The sequence below is a fragment of the Haplochromis burtoni genome, unplaced genomic scaffold (genome assembly GCF_018398535.1).
Source record: "Haplochromis burtoni strain Fernald_Lab_line unplaced genomic scaffold, NCSU_Asbu1 Contig_269, whole genome shotgun sequence".
Classification (NCBI taxonomy): Eukaryota; Metazoa; Chordata; class Actinopteri; order Cichliformes; family Cichlidae; genus Haplochromis; species Haplochromis burtoni.
In genome coordinates, this window is record NW_024582630.1 from 161,519 (window position 1) to 176,126 (window position 14,608).

At 38.1% G+C, this 14,608-nt stretch overlaps 1 protein-coding gene and 1 long non-coding RNA gene across 4 annotated transcripts in view; both read left to right on the forward strand.

The window, feature by feature from the left end:
- Nucleotides 1-2,778, forward strand: part of LOC121811731 (rho-related GTP-binding protein RhoU-like) — a 3,900-nt gene extending 1,122 nt beyond the window's left edge. For 2 of the 3 annotated variants that reach the window (XM_042227592.1, XM_042227591.1), the window contains 3 exons: nucleotides 184-242; nucleotides 388-417; nucleotides 1,354-2,778. In XM_042227592.1, the coding sequence (XP_042083526.1) occupies nucleotides 184-242; nucleotides 388-417; nucleotides 1,354-1,845 (581 nt within the window). In that variant the 3' untranslated portion in view covers nucleotides 1,846-2,778. The remainder of the gene's footprint in view (nucleotides 1-183; nucleotides 243-387; nucleotides 418-1,353) is intronic. The other variant, XM_042227593.1, reaches the window with a different exon arrangement.
- Nucleotides 2,779-11,573: 8,795 nt separating this feature from the next.
- LOC121815672 lies at nucleotides 11,574-12,568 on the forward strand. The gene is made up of 3 exons (XR_006055265.1): nucleotides 11,574-11,947; nucleotides 12,053-12,131; nucleotides 12,399-12,568. It is a non-coding gene; the product is annotated as an uncharacterized LOC121815672 (long non-coding RNA).
- The last annotated feature ends 2,040 nt before the right edge of the window (nucleotides 12,569-14,608 follow it).

Here is a 14,608-nt window from a genome sequence, read left to right on the forward strand (position 1 = left end):
ACACACACACACACACACACACACACACACACACACACACACACACACACACTTCTTACATGCCTTAGTTAGTCGTTTATCCACATTTTCGGTCACAAGAAGCGTTTATTGCTGCAAAGCTTACTGAAGCTGTAAAGGATCATAGCTCAAAACATACTGTAAGCTGTCTTTTGATCTTCTTAGCGATGGTTGTGGTTGACGGAAAGCCGGTGAGGCTGCAGCTCTGTGACATGGCTGGACAGGTGAGCATCAGCTTTTCTTTTTAGTTTCTTATTTTAAAAAGCTAGCAATTGATATGATGAATTGGAGAGCTGGAGTTAAAATATTGATGTATGCAGTGTAAATTAAGTTTACTCCTCTCTTCCTTATAATGCGTTGCCATGATAGAAATGGGGGCTGGTTGATGGATCGATTAATGTAAGTCATCAGTGATCGATGAGTAGTTGTCAGTCATTGGATCCAAAATTAGCAGTGATTGTTTGTGCTGGCTGCCCCTGCAGAGTACACAAGGATTTAAGTCCAGAGGTAAAAGCAAGTCCTGGACTTAAATCCTTTATCACCCCTTCAGTTTTAGTTGCCCACCAATCCCAAGTATGTCCCTGTAAGCCCCCAGTTTATGTCGCCCCCTGCAGGAATAAGTGAGTTTGTATTTCAGTAGTTTCTGTTTGTTTGGTTTTTTTTGTGGTCCTTGTGCTCTATCGACTTTTTGAGGATTCTCTTATCTTCACCCTTTCTCTAATAGACTAATCAGTGATAGATTGGACAAAGATTTACACCCAGGTTGTTTTGTTCTTTATAAAATAAATAATAGGGTTGGGCTATCCAACTTATAACAAAACCCTTTTCCACGCAGAGTGTCCTTATCACCGTAAATGATCTACAGATGAATGGCCCCATGAATGTAATCTTGTATGAGGAAGACCAATATCAGTAACATCAGCATAACAGAAGCTGCTGAAAACACTCATTAAAGAATCAAATTGGGAATTAGCCATGCTCGCAGCAGTACTTGTGCTCAGTTCTGATCAGTGTAAGTAAATAAACTATATTATTTATTTCTATATATTATACTTTATCTGTGTTTCTTTTATGAGTGAAAACCAGCAATCACAATATTTCTGTAACAGGGTTAGGGCACTTTCAATATTATAAAAGAATAATTATTCCATAAGGAATATCTCCTCAGTGGAGTCAGCAGGCTTGGATCTGAGAGCCACAAATGAGGCGAGACAGATACGCCGCTGATGTTGATTTTTGTGGGAATAACTGACACAAACGCTGAATGAAGCCACCTGTCTGTCTGTAAAACAAATCTGCTTGATTATAATCTGGTTTGTCTTCATATTCACGCAGGGGAAGTTGGAGAGCCTCCGGCCCTTGTGCTACAAAAATGCTGATGTCTTCCTCCTCTGCTACAGCGTCGTCCGTCCCTGCTCTTTCCGTAACCTCACTACCAAATGGCTTCCTGAGATCCGTCAGCACTGTCCCAGCATGCCCGTGGTCCTGGTAGGCACCCAGCTGGACCTGAGAGAAGATGTTCAAGTACTGATCCACCTGGCACAGAACCAGCAGCAGCCAGTGTCCACAGAGGAGGGCCAGCGGCTTGCCCAGGAGCTTGGGGCAGTGAGTTTTGCAGAGTGCTCAGCACTGACTCAGAAAAACCTGAAGGACACTTTTGATTCAGCTATCTTAGCTAGCATCCAGTACACAGAGAGCAACAACGTCCAGCAGCAGAAGAGGCTAACGCTCAGGAAGAAGACCCCTGATAAGATCAAGAGCCTTTCAGAGACCTGGTGGAGGAAAATCAACTGCCTGATGGGAGAGCAGAGCTGTGAATTCAAATGAACACAGTTTGATTACAAACCTGAGTGATGTTGTCTTTTACAGAGCTGACCAGGTGACAGATAATGCCAGTAGAGGAGGCATTATCAACACAACGAGCAACACAAGTTCCTGAAATAATTCAAATAGCAGTTAAAAACTCTCAAACTGACAGGAAAATTCTGCTAGAAAAATGTTAATAGATCCCCAACAATTGAATAAGTGCATGTTAGAGTACATAGAAAATGAGCTGCACAGCCAGTGTAAAGAGTCTTTCTCATTTATGAGGTATCTAGAGTATAAAGACAGATTTTAGTAAACTGCATTATGTAGTAGAAATGTAGTACCTGTAGTCTTGATGCATGCTCAATCATCCAGCTATGGAAAGATGTTTTTGTGCTGCGTTGACTTTTGACAATTTATTGAAGTGCAGCACTGCATTGCAGGAGCACTGCACTGGAATCCTGTTACTAAACCATCAACTACATAATTGCCATCAACAAAAGAAGGTGGTTGCAAGGAGAAATATTCAGCAGATCATTCAGTGTGCAAAAAGTTCCTAAAACACAACTAGGACTCGAAGATATTTAATAAAATAATGAAAGTAATGTTAATATGAAATGCACTTTGTAAACAATGAACGAATGATGCATGTAAGAATCATTTATACTCTAAATCATTTTTCCTGACTTGTGAACTGAGAAATGAGCAGAATCTGAGGCTACATGTAGATTTGTGATTGTGGGTTCATATTTTAGCCCTGATTTCGTTAGCCTCACTCATCTAAAGGGTAAAAAAAAAAGAAGTATTTGGTTTGTTTGTCACTTTTACACCCAAACATTATATACTCTTTGTTAGTTGTAGATTATTTATTGTGTGTTTATATTTATTGATTTGAATGCCATTCCTGATCATGAAATATGCTCAGAAGCCTTGAATAAAAGTTTATTACACCTGTGCAAGATCGTTTCTTTTAACAACAGAACAAAAGAAAGGTCACTCATAAAGGACTAGAAATCGTAGGACAAAACTTGAATGATTTGTTTGTGCACTTTTATCTTTCAACAGAAAGCTCAATATCAAATTAGAGCATTAATTGTTGATTGAATTAAGTGTTGCTGATTGCGTACTTTGCACTTTGGTCCACCTAAGCAACTCTACAAACTCTACAAAACCCGACTTGACAAGGTGAACCTACATGGATAAAAAGTATCTCTATCTTTAGAAGTTGGTTTTGAAAGCAGGCAGTCAGAGAGCAACTCCTAGTAAGCTGGTAAGCCAGCCTGTGGATTCATTGTGAACCTGGTGGAGTCTCCCCCACTGGCAGCCTCCTCTAATAGAAGCAGACAGGACCACCTGGACTGGATTAGACCAGCTTATTTAGCCTGTGTCTCTTCACATGAAGGCGCGCCTCTCTCACACCTCAAGAAGCAGGAAAAGCAGATTGGTACACTTTCATTGGTTTAGCAAAATCTCATGTGCAAACTGTAAGTAAGAAAAACATTTACAGCACTTTACACACACAGACTGCTCAGCACACACACAATATGCATTTTGTACTTTCATTTTCAGGAGTTTTAACCCACTTTTAACAAAACTCTAAAACTGACAGTCAGTCAAAGTTTACTATTGTAAATGTTAAATATATGCGTGCACACATATGTGTAAATAAAAATAATTAATCCAGTGATCAGAAATGTGGGAACTACAGGAAAGAAAATGAAAGAAAAAATATACTTTATTAGAAAATTGTAGCATGTAACCAGAAGACTAAAAAGCTCAAATTAATACAATTCTATTAAAAGTTTATTGTCAATGTTTTTAATCATTAGGTAAAATAAAAGTACATTTTTAGCATATGTTATCTAGATGTTTATTCGACTAGTTTATTGGCTTCTTTTTATTTCATTTACACCACTCGGCAGCATGCTGACCAGAAGTTTAACAGGTAGCCTGACCTGACCTGGCCTAAATTCCCCAGCACAGAGGCACAAACAGCTTGGGAGATTTTACAGGCAGGTGTTGTGATTCGCTCTCTGGAAATCTGGGTGCTAATGCTCATCCCCTCAGGATTTCTCTGAAGAACATATTGTCCTGATTCAGCAGACTGTATGAGACCTACCCATAATCTATTTGAAAATTTAAACAACTTCCTGTTTCAGTTAGAAGAAGAAGAAGAAGAAGAAGAAGAAGAAGAAGAAGAAGCCTTTCAGAAATATCAAGTTTAGGTTTAAAAAATAATCCTGATTGAAAACTTTGCTAACTTTTTCAGGCTGTGATATTTATTAGGGGAAACACAACGTTGGACAATGTTTGGCACCAGAGCAAACATGTTAATAACAAGATGCTAAAATATGTACGCATGTCATGAACTGGACCCCAAAGGCAGACTCACGGAGACAGACTGAACTCAAAAAACACCTTTATTGCTGAACACCAAAATACAAACTAACTAAACTGGGAATACACACAAACTAAATGAGCAAGCAGGCAGACAGACACAGAACGAGACACACATAAGGTGCTGGGGAAACATGGAAAAACGTGATAGAAGAGGCAAACAGGGAATGAAACGCAAAGAGAGGAACATGGCAGCAGAGCAGGGAAGAAGACACAAGGACAGACCCATAAACACTGAACACACCGAGAGGGACACAGAGGACAAAGACACAAGGGGAACCTAATAGACAAGAACTAAATGGGGAGACAATTAAAAATATTGAATAAACTCGTGACTAACAAAATGAACGTAAACTATAATACAAAACAACATCAAAACACAAGAACTCAAAGCACTGGGTCAAATGACCCTGGACATTGACAATGAATGCGTTTTGTTTGAAAAGTCTGAGACTGGAACCAGCACACTTTAGAAATAATGATAAAAGGCAGCCCTGAAGAACATGTGCTTTTCGAAGTCAAGCCCAGTATCTAAAATCACACCCAAGTTTCAGGTGCTCAAGCAGTTTTAGTGTCAGTAGCATTAACAAGAAGTGAATCTGGTGCTTTGAAACCTTGGAATTTGCTGAAATAATCTCTGTTTTGTCTTCCTTTACCTGTAAAACAGAAGATTGTTGTTGCAAATACTTATAAAAATTATGAAAATGCATTTCAAAATCCTTTTATTTTGATTAGACGTTATTCTGACGTCATCTATAGATTATAGAGGATGTCAGGATGAGTTGGATGAGGCCAGCAGATGAAGAGACTCTACTGAACAGGTGTCAGAGTAATTGGATGTTCTTCACTAAAGTTTAGTTGAGTGAGTAAAAGGGGGACGACATCTTGTGCCAAAGGCCAAGAGTTACACACTGACCAGAGAATGAAGCAACAAACTGCAGAGCCTTCAGTTCAGGCCCCTCTTCTGTGGAACCAGCTCCCAGTTTGGATTCAGGAGACAGACCGTTCTCCTGCAGCCAGTTAGGGCTTGATCAGGTGACCCTGAATTCTCTCTTAGTTACACTGCTTAGAGCTGGGTTTGCATCACTGCTACTTCTGCTGCCTCCTCGCAGGGACTCACCAGCAAAAAAGGAGGTTTCAGAGAATTTAGAGCAAACATGTACTGCACCTCCTTACCTGGCAGAGCTTCTTAGCATTTACCGCCCCAGGAGATCTTTGAGGTCAGCAGACCTGATGCTTTTAGATGTTCCCAGGTACAGATTAAAGACTAGGGGAGAGAGGGCTTTTGCTGTGGCTGCACCCAGACTGTGGAACAGTTTACCTCCTCACATCAGATTCTCCACAAGCCTCGGAACTTTTAAAACTGCTCTTAAAACTCACCTCTTCTCATTGGCTTTTAGCAAGGTTTAACTTACTGTATTAACTTATTGTTTTATCAGTGAGGTGTTTTATGTGCTTGTGTTTTATTGTATTTTATCTTTGTATTTTATTGTACAGCACTTTGGTCAGCCTTGGTTGTTTTTAAATGTGCTTTATAAATAAACTTGACTTGACTTGATGATATAATTGAAGCACGATCAGTTATATTGTAGCCTCTAGTCTGATCATTTTGAATGTGCTCTAATAATAATTTGGCTCAACTTTAACAACTTGATATTTTGTCTTCCAGTTTAAACTCCACCAATAGTGTAAAAATTCACGATATACTTTTAAAACCAACTGGTAACTGATCTGCTGTTTACTGATGTACTGTTTACTTACACCGAACTTCTATGAACACAGACACAGAGAAGTAGTGTCTCTGCAGGTCAAGATTCCTCTTTCATTTGTACAAAGTGTAATTTAATGGCTGCCTTTAAAGCATGAACCTCTCACATTGCAAACACACATTGTTGACGTGTTGCTGGAGACACAGTGAAGTGAACTCACACACAGATGGAGAGCGGTAATCCTCATATCCTGTGAAAGCAAAGGAGATGATGTCTCCAGGATAAAAGCAGTCTGTATAAGTAGAAGTTTGAACTCTAGATCCACCTGCGTCATAAAATTCCTAACATGTTTCTGAAAATACTGTCAGTGTGTGTTCATCACTTCCTGTAACGGTCTGAGTTGTAAGCTTGTAAACTAATAAACTAATGGAGAAGACCTTCATTACACTGAGACAACGCGTTTTGGGCTGAAGATGGCACCAGAGCTCACTAACCTGAATCTCCTCTTTCAACTGGCCACTCTACAATTTGTTCGTTCTTTGAATTCTGTATCACAGCAATAAAAACACAACTTTAAAGAAGATACTTCAATGACAGTTAACACTAAACTGCCATATGTTTCTGGGAAATAAAATAGAATCCTACTGAAAATTTTCTAAAATGAGCTTTATGCTCATGGTGATGAGTTACATTCATCGCAGGTCGGGAACTCCCGAAGAAACACACAGCAGATCCAGGCTGTGTTCACACTCTGAGATGTTTGTTTACTCTGCAGTGCAGAGGCCTCCTCCACAGAGGCTTGATGTTTTGATCTGTGAAGTAATAAAGCGACACAACTACTGCAGAACAAATATTAAAAGGTTAAACTTGAGGTACAGTATAGAGTTTAAGAACAGTTCTCCTGTGTAAAGAGCTGCTCACCTTCTAGTACTGCTGACATTAGTGGTGGAATATACAACACTTTCATCCTGGTATCTCTCACGCTGACTTCGGTTAAAGTTGGAGTTAGTAGAGTCTGGCTGGGTTGAAGCGAATTGTACAGCAGCGTAATGAATCTCATCCGTCTGATGGACACATGGGTCTTGTTGACACTTGAAAGCTCCAGTGAGTAGCATTGTTAATTAAGTGGAGGTGAATAATATGGGTGAACAAAGTGTCCATGGATACAGTTGTTGTAATCAGCCTGTGTGATGGGTTTGAGCCGATGGGTGACACAGCATGACTCACCTGTGCTCTGTTGTCTTGCCTCTCTGCAGCCTCTGATTGTTGTTTCAGTGACCTTCTGAGTAGATAATAAGATACATGTTAAACAAAAAACAGGATAGATTCATGTTTTAAGCACGCGAATGTCCAATGACATAAGACTGGACAGTACGAAGAAGAGGAATGATTAAAGCTAACAGAAACTTTATACAACATTATTGTTGCAGTTTAAATTATTAAACCTACCTTATGTACAAAAGTGAAGTTGTGAGGATAAACTGTAACGTAAATATACCAGATAAGGTCAGGATAAACATTCAAAAGGAGTCAACATTAGATATGAGGCCATGTTTCATCTGTATGCAGCTCTCGCAGAATCTTAAAATTCTAGCCAGCTTCTCACGTAAAAGCTTTTTGCTCACAAATATTCTGTAGTTTCCTTGCTGGTGGTGTTTTTCTTACATTGTGCTAAAGATTTTCAAAAGGAGTTAAATCAATGCACTGATATGGTCACTCATATGTTTTAGGCTAGAGTCTTTAACAAACTTTTGGCTAATATGTTTTTGTAGCAAGTGCACTGATCATGTTCTTATAATCTGTCCTAATTTATCAGTTTCACGATATGTACTAGGATTTTTAAACTTGTGAATGATACTGCCAACTAAGCGTCAGTGGACTTTAAATTTCTCTGGATGAGAAATCAAATAACAAACATCCCACCTACTTCAGAGCAAGAGAAAGAGTAGTGTGACGACCAGAGCAGTAGCAGCGACTGAGAGAGTGATGGGGAAGTTTCCGATTTAAATATACATTTGAAAATATACATGTGTATACATTATCACTCTCACTGCACTTTATGTACATTAAAAAAATAAATAAAATAAAAAAAATAAAATCTATATTTTCATGTATAACCATTTGCCCATAGTATAGCTTATCTTATAAGCATATTTTAAAAACGTGTGTCTATGATTTTAATTTTTTCAAATTGTTACTTGTCTGTATTCACTTTGAATCTGGACCATTAACACAACATGAGTCATACAAAACACATAGAACCAAAGTTACATTTTAAATCTACACCTAAGTCATGCAAAGTGATGGGAAGGCAAAATTCAAACTTTTGTATAATCAGCTAACATTTCACAGCTTGATCACTGACACACATTCTTAAGAGTTTCATATGTGATGAATGATGAACTTATGGATGTTCACAGAATAAAAAGCAAGAGTTCATGTTATCTTAAAGTCATCATATGTAAAATTTTGGTAAACTGCATTTTTTTTTTTAAAACTTAGCTGATAGCTGGACTTAATAAATACACTCTTCTAACCTCCTAAATGTTGTGATTTCAAAGTCTGGATGGGTGAAACTGTACAATATACAAAACATAATCCTCAACTCAGATAGCTACTTAGTTTTGAAAGTGAGACTATAACTGTAATAAATGTTGTAAAGAGGAAGTGATCTTAAGGTATTTCTTCATTTTCAACTCACTGTTGGCATTTTAACTAACAGTTTCATTCCAGGACAGCTGAAAATGCTGCAAATGTGTACTATGTAAGGGAACACTATAATCAAGTTTATACTGTTTAATGCTGGTAAATATCATTATAAGATCAAGCTAATGATTTGTTTTATCATTTTACTTCTGCATGTCCAGCCGCTGACTGTAGTGCAGCTCACAGGCAGCTTGCCATGTCAGGTCATGTGTTTGGAGATCTATTCAGCTGCTGAAGCTTGGCAGAGTTAGTGTAATGAAGTATTACATTGTTAAGTATAGTCCTTCAACTAATGAAGGACATATGATAGGTTTATTAATTCCAACAGTTTATTTCAAGCTGAAAATTAAAAACGTGTTGGACGCTGTCGCCCTCTGCAGCAGGGATGTGGAACTAAAATGTGTGTGTTAAAAAATGAGTTTCCATCTTCAAAGCTAGACAGATAGCTTATACTATGAATTTTTCTGGTGAGCCATAACATTCTTAGTTCTTGCCAGATGACCTTGACTGCAGCTGTAATGCTGAACAGAGTTGCAGTACAAATCTGCCCTGCATGCTCTGCAGACTCCATTCCGAATCACTTTATCGTCAAATCCATCTCTCCTTCTTGATCTGAAAGTATAAGCATTTGTTGCATTTTGAAAATCCATGAATAATAATTCTCTGGACTGTCAACAAATTGCAAAGTAACTACATTAAAATTTTCTTCTGCAAAATATATTTTGTGATGTTTTGGATACCTTGGCTTTGGGATGACAGCTCTCTTTGGGGATAAAATTGTGGCCGAGGTAATCTGGTGGCATTTGTTTTATCTATGAATTCATCTTTTTCTTTTTTTAATTCCAGCTTTGCCTTTACCAGCAACCACTCCTGCATTCATCGTCCTGTCACAGTGCTTACGTGCTCTCTTGTGGAAACTAAGTGGATCAACTTTGACTGAAATTTCCCCTGAATATCTTCAGAGCTTCAGAACATATTCAGATGTTTGCTGGTGCTCTAAATTGCTGCCACTGAGCTCAATTTTACTAGAGCTGTCTGCTTCATCATCAGCTGCAGCCTCAGCAGTATTAACCCTGATTCTTTTGTCCCCGTGATAGAACAGAGAAAACCGACTCATAGTGTGTTAAAACATTTATATTTCTTTTTATTCAGTCATCTTCCGGAAGAGAGAGACCCCTGCACAGCCCAAACGCCAGTTGCAGGATCTGTAACATTAGAATCATAAACTGTGCCTCATATAGGTTTTATTTTGGTACTTTACAAAGTTCCTCTTTTCTCTGTCTTATCTATTAATATGCCTGTGCACTACAACTTCCTGTTTTTCAGTCTGGTTGAGCACTTAGTTTGTGAGTCAAAAGTGGCCTTGCTCTACAAGCCTTCATTATTAAAGTACATAAAACAATCTAATGATATTAAAAATATCTCTCTATTTCTTAACAGCAGCCACCTCTTTGGCTTCTTAAAATATGAAGGTTAGATTTCAGCTTTCTAGGTTTTATTTCAAAATTATCAAAAGAAATAATAACAAATAAAACATTTTATTTTCATATGGAATTTGAAACTTCTTGCACATTATTGCCTTCTGCAGCATCCATCCATCCATCCATTCGCTTATCCTTTTCAGGGTCGCGGGAGGCGCTGGAGCCTATCCCAGCTGTCATAGGGCGAGAGGCGGGGTACACCCTGGACAGGTCGCCAGTCTGTCGCAGGGCTAACACACAGGGACAGACAACCATTCACACCTAGTGACAATTTGGATTAATCAATTAACCTATCCCCACAAGCTGCATGTCTTTGGACGGTGGGAGGAAGCCGGAGCACCCGGAGAGAACCCACGCAAACACGGGGAGAACATGCAAACTCCACACAGAAAGACCCCGGCCTGATGGTGGAATTGAACTCAGGACCTTCTTGCTGTGCGGCAACAGTGCTAACCACCGTGCCACCGTGCTGCCCTTCCTTCTGCAGCAGTGAGACGCAAATGAAACACTTTTAATCAGAGTATAGCATCCAGTCAACTAAATTTGGGATATTGATCTGGTCAGTTAAGTAGCAAAGGAGGTTGTTAGTCAGTTTCAGCTGCTTTGATGTTCATGAAATTAACAACAGCTGCACTCTTATCCTGTTTAGTTTCTTATCCAGAAAACTGAACTCCAGGCTTTTCTGTGTTAATCGTCATTTGATAACAGTTTTGTCATGATAGGAGTCATTATCTGTAGAAGAAAAGTATGATCCATGAAACACCCAGTTTAAATTGTTTGGATTTGGCTAGCACCATCCCTTTCATGTGAATGAGCAGAAGAGAAATGTCCCAATCATGCCCTCTCTCTTTAATGGGCCACTGGGATCGTAGGAGGTAGGTCCTAGCTCCGGACTGTAACATCACATCGTTAGTATTGTTATTGCTGTGTAGGTGAATAAAGGTACTCTCGTCCTGAATGGCTGCCTATGTGGTCCTTGTCACAATGTACTACACAAAGGAAGACGATAGAGTTAAGTTTAGTATTGTACGATGCAAGTAAATACCAAGATCATGGCTCACTCACTCTCATTCTCACCTCCATAGTCTCCACGAGTTCACATAGATCATTAATCTAGATTTAATACAAAAATAATAAATAAGTAAATTTTACATTTAAAACCTTTAAATCAGAAAGTAAAAGACTGTCTCGGAAGATGCTAGGATATGTCATTCTGCTGAAAGATAGAAGTCAATTAGTCATCGTCAAATGAGGGAAGGTCATCGTTACAGAGTATACCTGCATAATTTGTCTTTGGAAAACCTGACAGGGAAAGATACAGTGCTAGTTTGTTCTTGGCATATCAGTGAAATATGACATGCATAGCTTTGTTCCCTTCAGCACCCTCTGCTGGTTATAGTGGGACTACTCACAAGCTAATATTTTGGTGGAGATTTTCTATGTTCCTGTTGGTGGAGGAAACAGGAAGCTGGCTGCGTTGCTGCTTTGCAGACTTGTTGCTTGTGAGTAGTAATGGTACAACATGTTTACAAGTTTAGTTAACTTCTAAACAAATCTGTGTGATAGAAATGCACTATTTATTCTATCTGCAGTCTTATTCTATACAGAAAGTTAAGCTAAGTATTTGATCATAGTCTTGGGCCCCTTCCTAATGCTTAATTGGCTTTTTTTCATTTTCACTCTTCATTCAAAGGCCCCATATCTACTCATAATGCAATATTATAGGTTTGTGAGATTTTGATCAATTTGAGGTGTTAAGTGTGAGCTGTGAACATCTGGAGTTGCTTGCTGCTGGCATTTTACCATTGTGCAAACAGCGGGGATTCTTTTGTAAGTTCAGTAACCACTACTGTTACTTGTTTTCTTTAAACATGTTTCACTGTTTCAAATGTGTTACTAGATTTTATCATTTTAATTAAGATCACATGTTATCAGATTTCAGACACCTCCACCAGCAAAACCGTTCTGGGTAACTGATGCTTTCCACACGCCTTCAAATTCTCCAGCTAAAAAGGTATTCCCCCTCATTTTCTGTTTTATAACTGTAGTTTAATTTCACTTTTCAAACTTCTTTTCTTTCCAATAATAGCCCCACTTTGCACAAGTATCATCACTTTGTAAATTGTGTCTTTAGCTGATCTCGTTAAAAAAAGAAAAAAAAATTATAGCTTTGAGCTAACAGGAGCTATAATGGTTTCACACATCTATCTGATGACAATTCCATTTAACTCCTGATTTGAAATGTTGAAACCCAGTATAAGAAATTCCCACGTGTTAACAGATGGCCAGGACACCTCTACTATTGTAACACATCTGGAAATTGGGTGAAGCACCATCCTGCACCCATTTTCTTTCTGGAAAGGTATTTCTGAATATCTGACTGTTTCCATCTGCTTCTCTCTGTGTCGCTCTCAGAGGTGGCAAATTACAGACACTGTGTACTTTAGTGCAAGTACACAGCAAATTCAAAAGTGTTAAATTTTTTGGTGTTAATAGTCTCCTTGCAAAAGTAGAGTTAATTTTACTCTAAGCAGAGTCACATTCTTTTAATGTAACTCTGAGGTGTAAAATGATAGTAGTTAAAATCGAGTGTTAAAAATGAGTGTTTCTCTGTCAAATCTGGAGGTGTTACAATGGAAACATTAACTCTTGACCTCTTAACTCTGAACTCCTAGAGGGGCTATGACACCAACAGAGTAAATTCACAGACTCCGCCCCCAGCACGGCTCCAATCGAAGCTGAAGTGAAGCCGTTTCAGAACATTTTGCTCTACATATTTGAGTTGTTTGCCATGCTTGGTAAGTCATTTTTTCAAAGATTGTTTCAATTGTTATTAGCTTTTACTTCTGTGGCTCTTTGGAGTTGAGACAAAGCTGTGTGAAAGGCATTAGCCATGTTGCTCGCTGATAGCATAATATTCTGTTTTAGCTAGCTGAAAGGTATTGTTTGCGGGCAAATACCACAGCCTTGAAAAAAAGCTTGCATGTGAATTTTCAGTCAAACGTTTTGGTCAAATACACCTAAAACAATGTCTAGAATGTGAAATGTTGGTATAATGGTGCTACTTGAAGCCTGAAAACGATCGCCCATAAAAAAAAAAAACGAGCAAACAGCAGTAGCAGACGTCCTGACTGGATTCTACGTTAGCATAGATCCCTCCAGAGTTTTGTGCACACGGTTTAGGTAAAAATGAAAAAGGTTGAGGTTTTACATTTAGTTCAGTATTACCTGTTGCCTGTGTCCTTGTCTTTTGGGAAAATACTTTACACAAGTAATGGCTCAAAGAGGATTCCTTTTTTTTTTTTTACTGTGCTGCAATTGTTTACTGGATTATTTGTGCCATTAATTAGTGTCAACTAATTTTTATTCAATCTCCGCACAGGATATGCTTGTGAAGATGGAATATGGGGGAGAGCAGAAGTGCGTTGAAGTTCCACAAAGGGATGAATGAAGGACATGCATATTGTATTGAAGAAATAAGTGATGAGAATGCTGTTATTTGCATTTACCATGTCAGACCTTTTGATAAACAAAATTCTAATGAAAGTGAGAACATGTATACTGTTACATCTTTCAGAAAATGTTTTGAAATTGTGGTGCACAGTTCAGAATAAATGTTTTTCAAAAACCATTGCATCTTTTTAGTAAATGTTTATTTCCAAAAGAAATTTCTAGAAGTTCAGAACAGTAAAATTCCCGCTTTTTAGAATGAATTAGAAGATAACTCTTACGTAGTTAAACTAAAATACTCTTTGAGAGTTAATATATAAACTCTTAACACCAAGTGTTAAATTATCAACTCCAGACAGATTTGGTGTTTAACACTAAATCAGAGTTAACGTACCAACTCTCCAAAAAGAGTTAAATTAACACTCTCTGGTGTGGACCCATATAGACACTTTAATAGTGTTGAAATCAAATCCGACAGTGTTAATTTGGACATGCTGGATTTGCTGTGTACAGATACTCGTGTTAAAAATACTCCTGAAATGTACTTAAAGAAAAGTAGTTCCTTGATTTCTAACATTTCTACAAACCATTTTATGCAAAGCTAACTGAACCTCAGGCTATATTCATGTTGTGATAAAATATATTAGTAGATCGAATACACACTTTGTCTAAATTTTAATTCTAATAAAGGTTCCCAGCTTGAATCAGTAAAGTAGAACATGAACAGAAAATACATCTATTTTCTTTTGCCTCCATTGTAGAGGGTGACTTTGCCTCTAAACAGGAAAATGAGAAGGAAAGAGATGACTCACAATATATTGCAATATATTCTTTTCTGTTGTCAAAAATGACTGAACAGTACAGAATGCCATTTTAAGAACATTGTGCAAAACTTTTTTCCCATTGAAATTACAAAATTATTCAAATAATTTTTAAGATGTAACAGATCTTTTTCCAAACATGTAACACCACACATGCCACGGATGACTAGACGGATGGTCGAGCAACCATACAAAATCTACAACAAATAAGACGAAATCA